Raw genomic sequence first — 14638 nt, 5'->3', positions numbered from 1 at the left:
ACTCCACTTACCAGGTGGGCCAGGTATGCCTGACAGTCCTGGTCTGCCACGCCGACCTTTTTGCCCATCAAAACACCTCAGCCCAGGAGCGCCCCGAGGACCCGGGAATCCCTTCGGACCTAAAAAATAACAATGAAATACAGATTCAGCAAAACGCAAATCAGAAGACAACAAAATAAGGTGATTAAAGAGAATTCTGTGTTAAGTTTTTAAAGAGTATTTCCACCTTGCAGAGGTAATGATATGGCCTAGCCTGGTTTGCATCACCACCGTATAAGTCACGTGCTCCAAATAAACGCTTCATAGGAGTGATTGTGATAAGGAACGTTCTCAGAAGCCATACTGTAAAGCGATGGTTGTCAACCTTTGTGGCTCCTATGAGAATCTAATGTCTGATGATCTGAGGTGGAGCTGAGGCGGTGATGCTGGTGCTGGGGAGCGGCTGCGGATACAGATGAAGCTTCGTTTGCTCTCCTGCCACTCACCTCCTGCTGTGTGGCCCAGTTCCTAACAGACCACGGACCAGTACCAGTCTGCAGCCTGAGGGTTGGGGACCCCTGTAAAGGATACTTCCTGAAAGTCTTTGGATGTATGATTGGGTACCTTCCCATCCTAGGTCTCAAACACAAATATGTGAGTGTAGTCTGTCCTTGTTGGAGGACAGAGGTGGTGATCATTATGTAGCCTGATGAGAAAGCACCAGAGTAAAGGCCAAAACCTACTTCCTTGCATCTTATTCCATTTGTCCTTAAATAAAGTGTAGGCAGAAATCACCTACGAAAGGAATTAAGGGATTTGTTTTTTAACCTTCTGTGATTTCCTACTAGGAGATACCTCAGCTAAAAAAAAAAAAAACCTTACAAATCATGAACTTCAAAGGAGGTACAACTTAAAGTTTGAGTATTCACTTCCCTTGAGGTGAAAGCTACTGAAACTAATCAGAAACTTTGTTTAACCATCCGTGACAAGGTACCAGTAAATGTGAACACGAACATTCAATCAGCCAACAAGCAATGCTTCATTCCACTGATGTAGAACTGCATTTTCACACCCTGGCCCTTGCTCTGTGGTGGATGGAGTATAGTTCCCACACTTTTACCTTGGGCTTCATCACGTGACTTGCTTTGGCCATTGGGATATTAACAAGCATGAACCAGTGAGAGGTGGGAACTGTGCCCATGAACCTAAGCTGTCCTCATGCAGTTCTGCAATCACATAAGAGCACATGCTGGCCCCAAAATGAGATGTGTGTTGTAGACCTGAACATGGACTGGAACCAGGGACTAAGCCAACAGTGACCCTCTTAGATCAGCTGAACCCCAACTAACCTGTAGACCAGTAATAGAGAAAATAACTATTTGTCATAACCCACTGAAAATTCGAGGTTGTCACACAACATTACTGTGATGGAAGCTAACGGTCGTAGAGGGCAATAGTCATTCATCATCCAACTTTTAAATACTTTTTGTACTTATGTGGGACAAGAAAGGTCACCTTTAGTAGACATGCTAGTACTTGACTTGTCAATTTAAGTGAACTCTGAATAAATAAAAAAGAATTAGACAAGATCCTTCTATAGATTTGGGACTGAATTTAGCCATAAACAAGTAATTGAGTCAAATAAAGCATTTTAATGAGAGTGTAATCAGGGATATAGATATGAGATCATTCTTCACATTGTTTCTAGTTAGATGTTTGGTTCTCTTAGAAAGAAGAATTGAGTTAAACTCATAACAGTAAGCAAATGATCATTTTTTACTCTCAGGGCATAAGACAAGAAAGGAGAAATAATTTTAAAACTCTCAAAAGAGGGCAGACATTGTAAGTGATATGTGATCAAGTCAAGGTAAATTTTGCTGCGAAGAGATTTGAAAAACCCACCTGGAGTGTGTCCAATCCAGAAGACCAGAGACCCAACATGAATTACTACAAATGCTGTTTTCCCATAGTCCCTCATGGGCTTTTAATAATTCAGAAATACCTTAACTCTTAGTCTATGGATTTGCATTTGGTTTATCTCTCTTGTCAGGTCTTTTTTTCTGGGGGATGTTTAAAACAGTGTCTTCTCATTGATCGTACCTGGAGGTCCATCAAAACCTGGAGGGCCTGGCCTCCCAGGGTAGGTGACATTACAAGAAATTGTACCACCTGGAAGAAAAAAAGAAAAAAGTAGCATTCACATAACTGACAGCCCAATGTGCGGTAAATTACAAGACAATTCAATCAAGATGTTTTTCACAGATTATATGTGCAATTCAAAGGAAGACTAAAAAATATCACAGATCACTTGACCTACTATTATTCCAAATTTCTGGAAAATATGACCTGAAACCTGAATGTCAGCTGTCAGAGCAGTTAAAAACGTAAGGGGGCTAGGAAAAATATTGGTTCCAAGAAGTATCAGTTTTAATAACACAGAATAAATAATGGATTGATAGGTCCCTGGACGCCGAATATGACGGAATCACAGCTTTGATGAATCATAAAATAGCAGCAGGCTGAGTTCAGAAGATTTAGCCCCTAGTTTGGGCATGGGGGAGTTGTGTAAATGAAGAGACTGAGCGAGATATTAACCGCTACCATTCTCTGAGCACCTGCCGTGGGTCAAGTGCTTCAATTATATTGTCTCCTACTTTTCTAACGACTCTGCGATGTGGTTATCGCCATTCCCCATTTTAGTTATTGAAGAAAATCAGACTCCAAGATTGTGCTTCTGGGTTCCTTTCTCCTCTAAAGTAAAATGTTACTCTTTTGTGGTAGAAACAATACCTCATAATGGACTATTTCATATGCTCTCAAATCAAAAACATACGAGATGAATAAAAATAATGCTAGATTTTGATGGGTCCCAGACCGCGATTTTAAACCTTATTGAATTCCAAGATATATTTGCCTTTCTATGTTGTCAAAGCAAGAGCTAAACATACTATTTTCTTCTGAAATTTCATAAATAACTATGTGGCTCGAGGTATACATACATAGTAGAAAAGAAAAAATTTAAATAAATTTTTTTCAACCTTTTAAAAAGTTTTCAACGATAATACTGCAGGTCACTTTATAGTTTGAAATTCACTAAACTGTCAAATATATTTAAAACCCCTTATTTTTTCTCCGTAGGATGCTGACAAGTGGATTTTCAGGGACAATGAGGTACTTTTTAAATAAAATATTAGTATCTTTAAATTATAATATACTGCATTATCTCAAAATATTATAAAAATTGCTATTTTGAATACATGTATATATGTAATTTTAATATGGTAGGATTATATAAATTGCTACCGAGAAATGAATGAAAGGCAATTTCAGTATGCCAAACAAATAAATCAACAAAGTCAAAGATATCTTAGTATTTTAAGGGTTTGTTTTAAATACTGATTGTGCTGCAATGCTTCTATTTGTTTGACAACATTCAAGGTTTGGACAGTAGCTCAATGGAACTTTATTTAGTGGTTCTGCCATAGTAATATCTTGGCCCAGAAGAGGGGCTCACTTCAGCCTCCACGACGTCACTTGACATTGTGTCACACGAAACGTTGAAAATTACCTTTCTGACCCTTCATGCCATCCGGGCCCCTCTCGCCTGGTCGGCCTGGATCTCCTCGTTGGCCCCTTTCTCCTGGGGGACCAGGAAACCCCAGTCCTGGGGGCCCCCTAGGTCCTTCTCTGCCAGGGAAACCTGGTGGTCCAGGAAATCCTTGGTCACCTGGGATTGCGTCTTCATGATCCCCCTGGGAACGTTCACATCATCAGTCAATTACTGATCTTAGAAAATCCATGAACTCAAAGAGGTCAGAGGCTAATAAAATATATGCAGAAAGCTCCTAATTCCAGGAGACGGTGACTAAATAGCAAATGTCAGTTAAAATAATTAACTCGGAATCGTCTTAATATTTTACATACATATTCACACTTAAGTGTGTGTGTTATGCCTCGAATACAGAAAGCTATGTGGTTACGACGTCTTAAAAAATAAGAAATTTTATGTAGAACCATTTTTGATATTAAATATAATAAAATATATGAATACGTAAATTAATGGACATAGTGGGCTTGCAAATTGAACAAGCTCTTATGCATTTGAAACTGGTTTCCTGCATTCTTACGAGAAGGTCCAGGGAGAGACTCCATTGCTCTCCACATCTATGAACAAGGGGCCGACAAACCCTTTCTCCTTCTGCGTAAGAATTTGAACTTTGGTTAACTTTTTAGTTCTGTTTCTCTGGAGGCATCATGAAAATTCCATGTCAATTACATTACTAGGCAGCATTACTTATGGTAAAATCAAACCCAGTTTGCAAAACTTGTATCTGGTCTGGAAGAATTATAAACACCTGTGCAGAACCCTTGTTGACGCTTCCTTGAATGGTGGCTCCTAGAACTGCCGAGTTCTTTGTGCAGTCCACATAAGCTATCCTGTGGAGATGACAGCTCTTATGGGGAATGAGGCTTTCAGGTCAGGGTTGATCACACATCTGCCAGAGGGAGATCTCATCTTCACCCCAACTGAATGAGCAGATCGTGAGGAATGGCTGCTGTTGCCCTACTGGCAAGTGGAGGGGCCCCTGTCTTCTATCCTTCTGAAGAGCCTGGTCCCAAGTGTAATATATAATAGTCTTGTGAGTCCGCATTGATTCAATGAATCTAGCGAGGTGTCCCACACTGGTGGTGTTATAAAAATTCCTCCCCCAATTTGATCTGTAAATATACTTTGTTTTTTCACAATTAGCTTAGTACATAATGACAATTTCCACTCAGCGACATTGGTTTCTAAGTAGTTTCTCAAGTGGAAGAATGAGTTAAACACAGATTACTAAGTCTAGAGCAGAGAAGATTATTCACAAACCTGATAACTAGCCGAAAGGCCAGGAAGCTATAAACATCATCTAACCTGATTTCCAAGCCTCTGTTTCTTATTCACACTATTCTGTCTGAACGAGTTCCTAAAAAAATCAGAACATGGTTCTTCCCTCTTGCAACACTCTCAGTGACAGACAGCACAGTCTGGTGGAAGTACCACGTGCTTTGGAATACGGCAGACTGGAGTTTTCATTCCTGCTTAGCCTACCTGGTAGATAGATGACCTTGAGTAACATACTCCAAGCCTCTATTCCCTTCCTGTAAAGGTGGAAAGGTAATCACTCTTCAGAAGACGACTATTGTGAGCCAACAGCTAGCTCAGTTCAGTGACATTATAAGCATTCAGAAATACCTCATCTACCCACGATATTTTAAGCTCCTAAGCACAAAATCATGTTTCAGTCTTTTCTTATGACCTTCATTACCTACACATGATCTCCACCCAAAACATGCTTGAAAACTGCAGAAATGTCATTTTCCAATGGGATTTTCCATCAGCCAATACATTAATTCAGTGGATTTGCACTAGTTCACTTTTTTGCTTCCTACATCCCTCATGTGCTTCTTCACCAGGGGACAGAACTGAAGATGATTATCAGGGCCAGTGCTCTATCTACAGGGTCAACTGAACAGAACTCAAATCGGTGGGGAATTTATAAGATACAAGGGATCCAGGACCACCACGAGAACGATACAAAGACTGGGGACAGAAAGTCTTGCCATGACTGAACTGCCACTCAGAAATTTAGACCATCTTCCATTATGCCATACTTTTTATAACCATCTTTTGGTGGCAGTGAATCAAAGGTGACTCTGATTTATAGCATGTGGACACTTTACCGAGTTGTAATTTTTTTTAAAGAGAAGGGGAAAATAGATGTTTTGTGACCACGTAAGGAAGTGAACTTCTAGAGCAGGAGAAGAATTGTACATACTGGGAGTCCTGGGTCCCCCTTCTCTCCAGCATGTCCATCCCAGCCATGTTGTCCCGGCTGCCCTGGAAATCCTGGGGGCCCATCAGGCCCTCTTTCTCCTTTGCGTCCTAAAAACAAAAGCCAAAAGATTCAAGCCCTTATCAGCAAGGGGTGAAGTGGAAGAAATATATGACTAAAAATAAAGGACATGACCTTGACTCTATGTGGGCTAGTAGAGATTCTTCTGAGTTCTTCGGTTGACTAAGTCACACAAACACAACTATGCAAAGCTCAGAGGGGAGAATGACAATTGCCAAACCCGCTGAAGCTCTTATTTGGGGAATATTCCTTTTCTCATTTTGACAAGGAGGTTGCGTATGGAGGTACTAATCACGGCAGCATCTGCTCCTACTTGTATGATGTCAAACATGGTACCCCATCTCCTGCCCATGGTGAATGGGGGGACAGTCCATGGTTGGATACTTGACCCAGGTCAGTTTAGTCTTTTCTGAAATTTTTTTCTAACTGGAGCTGAGATGATAGAGCTGTCTTTTATATCTGGTTCTAAGAACTTGGAACTGCCGGGAGCATGTACCCACAGCCCAGGGAAAGCTAATCCTGGGGGGAAAAATGCACGTGGCACAGTGAAAGATGCAAGAGGCAGGGAGAGCCTCCTAAGCAATCGTCCCAAGCAATCCCTACATCTAACCTTTCACGTTTTGTTTAACAAAGTCAATAAATTACTTTTTTTAATCAAACTACTTCACGCTGGATTTCTGTCACATACAACCAAAATAGTCTTGATTAATACAGAATACCATAATGCAGTATAACGCAGCAAGTCAAAGAAGGTCAGCAATGAAGTTGTTGACAACGATCAAGGTTTGAAAATGCGCCTAAAGGAGCATTTACATTTTCAAATAACAGACAGGATTTGAGGTTCGACATTCATTGAAGGACAGAGAGTACTTTTTAAAGTAATCTCAATAACCCTGAAACTTGTTATAGATTTGATCTGTGGTCACAGGGGAAATAAATGCAAGAGGATGGTTTGTACGTCATTCATCAAGTGGCAGAGGACAAAATAAGTGCCTAGGCTCACCTTTGACTCTTGATACAACCGCGTCACCCTTTTCTCCTTTGTTGCCAGGTGGTCCTGAGGCGCCAGATTCTCCCTTGGTGAAAAATAATAGTAACAGATCAGTTTAACCGCGATGGGTCAAAACTTAATAACATTCATCTGTATCCAATCTCTCTCTTCTTTCCTTCTAATCACCTGTTCTGGATTCTAGTTTGGCACGCTCGGTCTCCTTCTCTTCCCTGCCTTCCGAGGTGGGTCCTACCTTCCAAAATCGAGGCTTTTGAACCGTTTATAAAAGCTGATGGAATCTGAATATCGTCTGTACCTGAGTCAATAAAAATGTATATATACCAATTTCCTGGTTTGCACAATGTACTAGGATTATGTAAGATATTATTGGGGAAAGCTGAGTGAAGGGTTAGCGGAAGCCCACTGTATGATTGTGCAACTTTTTGTGAGTTATAAAAGAAAACTTTATATCAAAATATAAATTTATAATTAAAAACCTCTTTAAAACTCTCTCGGGCTTTGTAAAATAGAATTGGGAGGAAAGAGGAGAGTAGGTCAATCACAAGAACAGCCACTGAAGCTGAAAGTGGAGATTGAGGGACGAGTTTGTGATCAAAGAGATTGAGATTGAAGGAAGTTAAGGAGCGAGAAAGGGAGAATATGAACCTTTTCTGTAGTCATTCTATTTCCCCTGTAGAGCAAGTAAACAACTAATTCTACTTGATGGGCTCATCACCTTTTGACTTCAACATTGCTCTAAGACCAGACTATTTGGGTCATGTTTTTTGTGTTATGTACTATTGAATATCAAGTCATGTCAAAGATCTGAAAACCTACTGTTTGTATGTTAGAGTGGCCAAGCATTATAGCAAATACAGTTACAGAAACATTAAACATAGCTTAGGATTACTTATCTGGTGACCTCGATAGTTAAGAAACACAAGAATCTGGAAGGTAAGAATGGCTGAGCAGACCATTTGCTTTGTTCACACACATGCTACTTTGCCTTACTTTCATAGGGTCTCAGAACGTGCGTACTTATATTTCTAACTGGTCCTTACCAGTCTACGTGCAGTGAACCATAAAGGGGAAAAGATACAAGATACACACGATGGCAGCCTCAAGCTGTAAGAATGAAAGGAAGCCAAAAAGGTACACCACACGCGTGAAAACTCAAATGAGCAAAATGGTTGGGAGCTATTTAACGTAGAGGAAATAGAGCTACACACACAGCACTCAGGGCCCAAGAGTGTCACTGCAGTAATGTATCCTGTGTGTGACCATGTCTAGGAGGCATCACAAAGGTGAGTGGAACAAATTTCTTAGTGGAAATAGCCAAATGAGACAGGAAAAAAAACTTTAGAAATTATATGGTACTAACATGGAATGAATGGTGCTTAAATTCTTATTTTTACTGTATATGCTAAGTTAGAAGTATCAACGGGACAGGGCCAGAGCAAACTGCGTACGGTTTCCAGCCCAAGATATGATTAATGAAAATTGCTTCTGATGGATAGACTCTCAAGACAGAAAACGGTTCAGATAGTATTTGAACCAATTTCTTCCTAGAGAATGCCTGTGGCATGTTTAATAAATAAGATCTTGGTACTCCAGAAGAATGGCTATGTCGTGGGGGTCTGAGCAGTTTATTAGCAAGCACATTGGAAACTTAGAATGCACCTAAATTGCTCTAATGTTTTTCAGATACAGGATTTTGATTTCTAGAATCAGATCATAGGCTTAGTTGAGTAGTAAGACAAAAAAAGTGACCAGCACTGTCTTTGGATTTCTCTAGAGACATTTACTGAGAACCTACAAAATGCCAGGCATTATTCTGAGTCCCAAGGACACAGCAGTTAGCAAGACTGTTTTGCCTTTTTGGCACTTAGAGTCTAATGAAACAAATGTTAAACCTAAGAAATTTCCGGAGCAAAGGTTCCCAGCTGCTTTGGAATGGAAAGCTACTTTCCCCGATTCTAAGACCTGAGATCACTAAACACGTGTGTTAATATAACAATAAAATCTCAGCAGCAACAAAGACGTCCTCTGCTAGGCATGTACCAGTTGTTTCATACACCGTCTAGATCAATGCCGTCAACCACAGGTGCCCACTGAGGCCGTGCCCTTCCCAGAAAAGCAGGTTGGTGGCCATGGTGGGGCCTGGAGCATCCAAACCTCCTCCCACAGGCACAGCCTCCTCTCCACTTCCGGCAGCAGTGGGAATGCACCGACCCCATGTTAATGAACTTCTAATTTCTCAAGGGTGGCCATAAAATCTCATATCGATAATACAAAAAGAAACACCATGAGGACAAAAGCGAACATGCCAGCAGGTCAGATTTAGCCCGTGTCAGTTTGGGACTTTGGGTTTGCTCTGCAACTCCTCAGGGACAGTGGCCTCGTCATCTTGTTCACTGGTGGGTACTCACAGCTCTCAAAACATACTATGGCATAATTGAATTCTTACCAACAAACCTGTACGACAGGTGTTGTTCTATCCATTTTATAAACGAGGCGCTGATGCTCAGAAAGATGGCAGTGCTCGGCAATGTCAGGGCTGGGATTTGAAGCTGGGTCTGCCCTGGTGGGAACCCCCCAACCCAGGGAGTGCTCTCAGGCCGAGGCAATGGGTACAAAGCCTTGGTCCAATCGCGGAAAACACTACGTTGAATGTGAGCCTGCTTCCCTGTTTTTCACTTTCCCATCCCTCTGTGGCTGCTGGAACCAGGCGCCAGCATGTGAGGGAGGCGATGCACAGAGGAGCGACAGCTCTCACAGTGATCGTCTGTGGTTCCTTCGTGCCCCTTCCTCTGTCCATCCGCTTTCCCCCCTTTTCTTTCATAGTGCTCCATAATGGTAGTCACTAACTGTGGCCACAATGTGCAGAAGCCGTATGGGCACAATCAGACACAGAACAAATATATCAGAAACACGACCAGTCCAAAGACTTAAGCCCTGGAGCAACTGAATTACGTAAATCTTAGCCAGGACAACCCTGGATGAACTAGTAATCCACACTCTGAGACGTCCGCCCTGAGAAGCAACTCAATAGGAAGCCACGACAAATATTTTAGAGATCAATAAAATCTCCATTAAGAAGATTAAGTAACAACAAAAAAAATGACTCTGATAAAATGTTAAAAGTATCGCTTCTCGGCCTTTTGGCTAAGATCAAGTGTAAAATGTTAAATTAGAAAAGCCGACGATAAAATGCAAATGAGTTGATAATTGCAACCAAGTCTGTTCAACATACATACATGAAGGACTTAGCTTCCTATTGAGTTGACTTTACAAGTTAGCTCTGCAAATCTGACAAGAGTGGTGTAGGGAGAATTTACTCATCATTCCCACTGAAGGGTCTAAGACGGGAAGCTTATCTTCATGAGATTTCCTGGGAAAAATGCAAAAGGTAGATGGGTACTGATGGTTAGGCTCCAGGTCACCCCAGGATTAAGCCTTTTAATAAGAAGGGGAAAGGAAGGCTGTCTACAGCCTCCAGAGGGACAGCTGAAAGCCTGTGCCTCTACCTGAGTCACTTGTAATGGTCAGCAAATGGGAGCCATTTCAAGACAGATCTCATCCGCTCTCCGCCCCTAAATATCACAGGATCTCTGACAATGCCAATATTTATATCTCCAGCCTCTACCTCTCATTTAAATACTTGAATCTCATCGCCCTTGCCCACCTGACACCTCCACTTGCTTATCCAATTGGCATCTCAAACGTCAAATGTCCCCAGTGATACTGCTTCCTTTTCCTATCCTATGCCTGCCCCTCACACGGGGAAGCTTGGCTCCATCATTTACGTCTCTTCTTCCCACATTCCATGCCTAGTTAAACTGTTAGCTCTACCTTCAGAATATATCCAGAATCTGACCACGTCCCGCCACACCCCTCACTACCAGGTTAATCCGTTCACGATCATATTTCACCAGGATTCCTGCAGTGACCTCCCTACTTCTTCCCTTGTTCTTTACGGTCTGTTTTTAACAGAGCTACCAGAGTGATCCAGTTAAACCAATTGTCAGAGTTTCTTTCTTTTCTTAGAACTCCCCACTGGCTGCTCTGTGTCTTCCAGAGTAAAAACTCAAAACCAAGTCACCTCTAAAGCCCCAAGCTCAGCAATGCCTCCTCACCTCCAGCTCTTTCCCGAACTTCATTTTCTCCTGCTCTACCCCTCACTCTCTCTACCCAGGCAACATTAGATGATGATGGCCTTTATCGCCACCTGCCACACTGTATATTTACTCGTCTATCTGTTACATGGTGTATGTCCGCCAATAGAGTATGGGCCCCCAGAGGGCAGAGACTGTGTTCTGGTCCCTACTGTATTCCCAGCACCTGGAACATAGCAGGTGCTCAATAAATGTGAGTCAAATGGATAAATGAATACGTGAATGAATGAATACAAATAATTTTTGGCCATTAATATATTTATAGGTTCACAATAGAAAATATATATCATGCTATAAGTTAGAAAGAGGTCCAATTGGATTCTCTCTGTCTCTTTTAACTAGAAAGATTGTTACTGGTAAGAATTACTCACTGGTGGCCCTGGAGATCCTTCAGCACCAGGAGGGCCTGGGTGACCTTTTTCTCCAAGCCACCCTGGGAGCCCCAAGTCTCCCTTACTACCCTGCCTCCCAGGAAGTCCTGGAGGGCCTGGTGAGCCCATGGGGCCGGGCTTGCAGGCACAGAGCCCCGCATTTCCTAGACAGAGGATAAAAGGCAACTTTGTCATATTTCCTAAACAAAATCCCAATAAAGGCTTTACTATGCAAAACAAACAGTGAAAAGAAAAACATAACGGGTCTGATGTGCACAATCAATTATTATTGCAGATAATGGATAACATGGATTTGGGGGCACGGGGCACAGTGTAGGGGTACCCAGTCATGGTCTATGTGGAGGGACATATCATTTCTAGACAAATGGGGTGTTTTGAGTCTTAACAAATTCTAGGGGAAAAGCTGATATCTAGTTCTACTGAAGAAACTTTAATAAGAAGAAAGCTTCTTATTTTCAGAAGTTTAAAAAAAAATTGGTTAGCATATAAACCCTTAATATTTAAAGAAACAAAATAATATTTGAAGAGGAATTATTAACTATATTGAATATTATAATTGATGGTTCCATGCATTGCATCTTCTAATCTTTCAGAATCTTTAGTATTAAAAAATGTCTTTAGGGTGGTCAAACTCCTCAGCTCTCATTCCCACCTGCCTTGGTCAAAAAGCCACCAACAAATTTAGGGGGAAGGAACATAGAGCCACAGGCATCTAATGAGTTTGGAAAATATGGGACCCATAGAAAGAAACCGAAATAAAAGATCAATATTATTCTATTTCTGCTTCTTTTAAGGAATCAAGAGGACCTTGTGAAATAAAAGCCACCACTTTGAGGCAAATTTCATGGCAGGTAAATGTCCCCTTTATACTCTAAGATATGAGGATTTGACTTTTTGATAAGTTCTAATTACATCATAACCACACAATGAAGTGGAGTGCTCATAGGGTATAAGATGAGTAACAAATCTAAATGAAATGCCACATTGTACATTTCATAAATGCCTCTCAATCCTGCCTATGTTGTTGTCTTCTAGGAACTCTACCTTAAATGCATACTTGCCTTTTTCTCCTTTTGAGCCTCTTCTTCCTGGAGGACCCATTTTGCCTTTTATTCCTTGTGGTCCCGGGTGCCCAACACTACAATATATAACTTTACAGTGGAAAAGGGGGTGGGCAGAGAGAATCACATCATTTTTGTGAATGTCTCCTACAGAACAAGCAGACGTGTCTCTTACACGCACATTTTCCCTTCAACTCCATTCTTTCTTCCATTCCTTTCCTATGATTCTTTTACTCTGATACAAGAATAGATACATGAATAGACCATACAATTGTCACAGCATGCTTCTCCTACATAATCTTTGGTAAAGCCATTCCTAAACTCAGCCCTAATTTAGTGGGTTGCAGAGAAGGTAATGGACAACAAAACAAAACAAATAAAAAAACTAAAAGTATATGGCAAAGACTTTTTTTCATCTTTAATAATCAATAATTACCTAATGAAGAAAATATAAAGCAGAGTTTGTAAAAAAAAAAATCAGAGACATCTGATTAAAGATGACATATAAATGTAGACAATAAGCTACTTGTTCTCCCCAAGTTCCAGTAAAATAACAGATAGTAGAAGAATGTTATCAAAAGGCATAAGCCTGCAAGACAAAGAAAAATGAAAAGGAAACAACAGAAAAAAAAAAAAGATGTAATAATATTTAGCAGACTCTAAAAGTGGAATTCTAACCAGGCAGGAGAAAGCGGAGAAAGAACACAATTTACATGAGAAATTTCTCCTAAAGTTCAGGAATTGGCGCCTCTGAAGTAGAACGACGATGAGCCCCCAAACAAGGTGATATGTTAAAAAGTTAAATCATAAGATCCCCTTCTCAAAAATTGCAGTAGGATAAAATCATATCTCCCCAAGATAGGAAGAAACAGACAATGCAGGAAGAAGAAAATTTTAAAAGGATCTACATAATTTAAAAAGCAGATGAAGGAAGCCATTTCACCTCTGCCACATGAATAGGCTGCTGCAAAAGGAAACACTATAAACAAACAATAGCAAAAACCAAATCCTTAGAAATTAGAAAAAAATATATGATTACAGAAATTTAAAAATTTAGGAGCAGAGTTGGAAGACGGATTTGAGAAAATCTCCCAGAAAGGAAAAAAACTTAAAGCACAGTCCAATTTAAAAATGGGCAGAAGACCTGAACAGATATTTCTCCAAAGAGGAAATACAGATGGCCAATAGACATATGAAAAGATGCTCAAGGTCACTAGTTATCAGAGAAATGCAAATTAAAACCACAATGAGATAGCACCTCACACCTGTCAGAATGGCTATCATCAATCAATCAAGGAACAACAGTGTTGGCGAGGACACAGAGAAAAGGGAACGCTCATACGCTGTCGGTACAGCCATTATGGAAAACAGTCTGGCGATTTCTCAATAAATCAAAAATGGGTATACCTTTTGACCCAGCAATTGCACTTCTGGGTGTTTATCCAAAGAAAACCTAAACAATAATTCTTAAAGATCCATGCACCCTTATGTTCACTGTAGCTCTATTCACAATAGCCAAGATATTGTAGCAATCTAAATGCCCATCCACAGATGACTGGATAAAAAAGTTATGCTTCATATATACAATAGAATATTACTCAGCCATTAAAAAAATATGAAATCCTACTATTAACAACAGCATGGACCTAGACAATATTTTACTGAGTAAAATAAGTCAGAAAGAGAAAGATAAATACCATATGATTTCACATATATGCATAACTTAAGGGGAAAAAAAGAACAAACTAATCAAAAACAGACTTACAAATATAGAGGACAATTTTGTGATGTACAGAGGGGAGGGGGCGAGAAAGGGGTGAAAGGTTAAAGAAGTACAAATTAATAGTTGATCAATGGTCACAGGGATGCAGAGCACGGCATGGGAAATGCAGTTAGCATGCATGTAACGGCTGGATGGAGAGCCAAAGGAGAGAAAGAGCAATTAGGGGGATCATTTTATAAACTACATACATGTCTAATCAATGTACTGTATACTTGAAACTTATAATAAAATTAAATTAAAAAAAAGAAAAATTAAAAGGTGAATAATACTAAAGATGATAAAAAAGAGACATGTAGGATTGAGTCTGACAAATTTAGAATCTAGAAAGAGAAAATAGGGAAAAAAATAAAGGCATGAATACTT

General features: G+C 40.4%; 1 protein-coding gene across 7 annotated transcripts in view; it reads right to left on the bottom strand.

Moving 5' to 3' along the window:
* Window positions 1-14638, bottom strand: part of COL4A4 (collagen type IV alpha 4 chain) — a 115675-nt gene that overhangs the window by 44532 nt on the left and 56505 nt on the right. For all 7 annotated transcript variants that reach the window (XR_004955766.1, XM_016118830.2, XM_016118829.2 and 4 more), the window contains 7 exons: window positions 12493-12582; window positions 11411-11574; window positions 6877-6949; window positions 5796-5902; window positions 3548-3731; window positions 2080-2148; window positions 12-119 (listed from right to left, as the gene is read on the bottom strand). Coding sequence is in view for 6 of the 7 variants with exons in the window: in XM_016118830.2 (XP_015974316.2) it covers window positions 12-119; window positions 2080-2148; window positions 3548-3731; window positions 5796-5902; window positions 6877-6949; window positions 11411-11574; window positions 12493-12582 (795 nt within the window). In the remaining variant the exon portion in view is untranslated. The remainder of the gene's footprint in view (window positions 1-11; window positions 120-2079; window positions 2149-3547; window positions 3732-5795; window positions 5903-6876; window positions 6950-11410; window positions 11575-12492; window positions 12583-14638) is intronic.

Source organism: Rousettus aegyptiacus, unplaced genomic scaffold, assembly GCF_014176215.1.
Source record: "Rousettus aegyptiacus isolate mRouAeg1 unplaced genomic scaffold, mRouAeg1.p scaffold_m13_p_2, whole genome shotgun sequence".
NCBI classification, from domain to species: domain Eukaryota; kingdom Metazoa; phylum Chordata; class Mammalia; order Chiroptera; family Pteropodidae; genus Rousettus; species Rousettus aegyptiacus.
The sequence above is the reverse complement of the archived record's forward strand: the minus strand, read 5'-3'. Positions and strand labels throughout refer to the sequence as shown.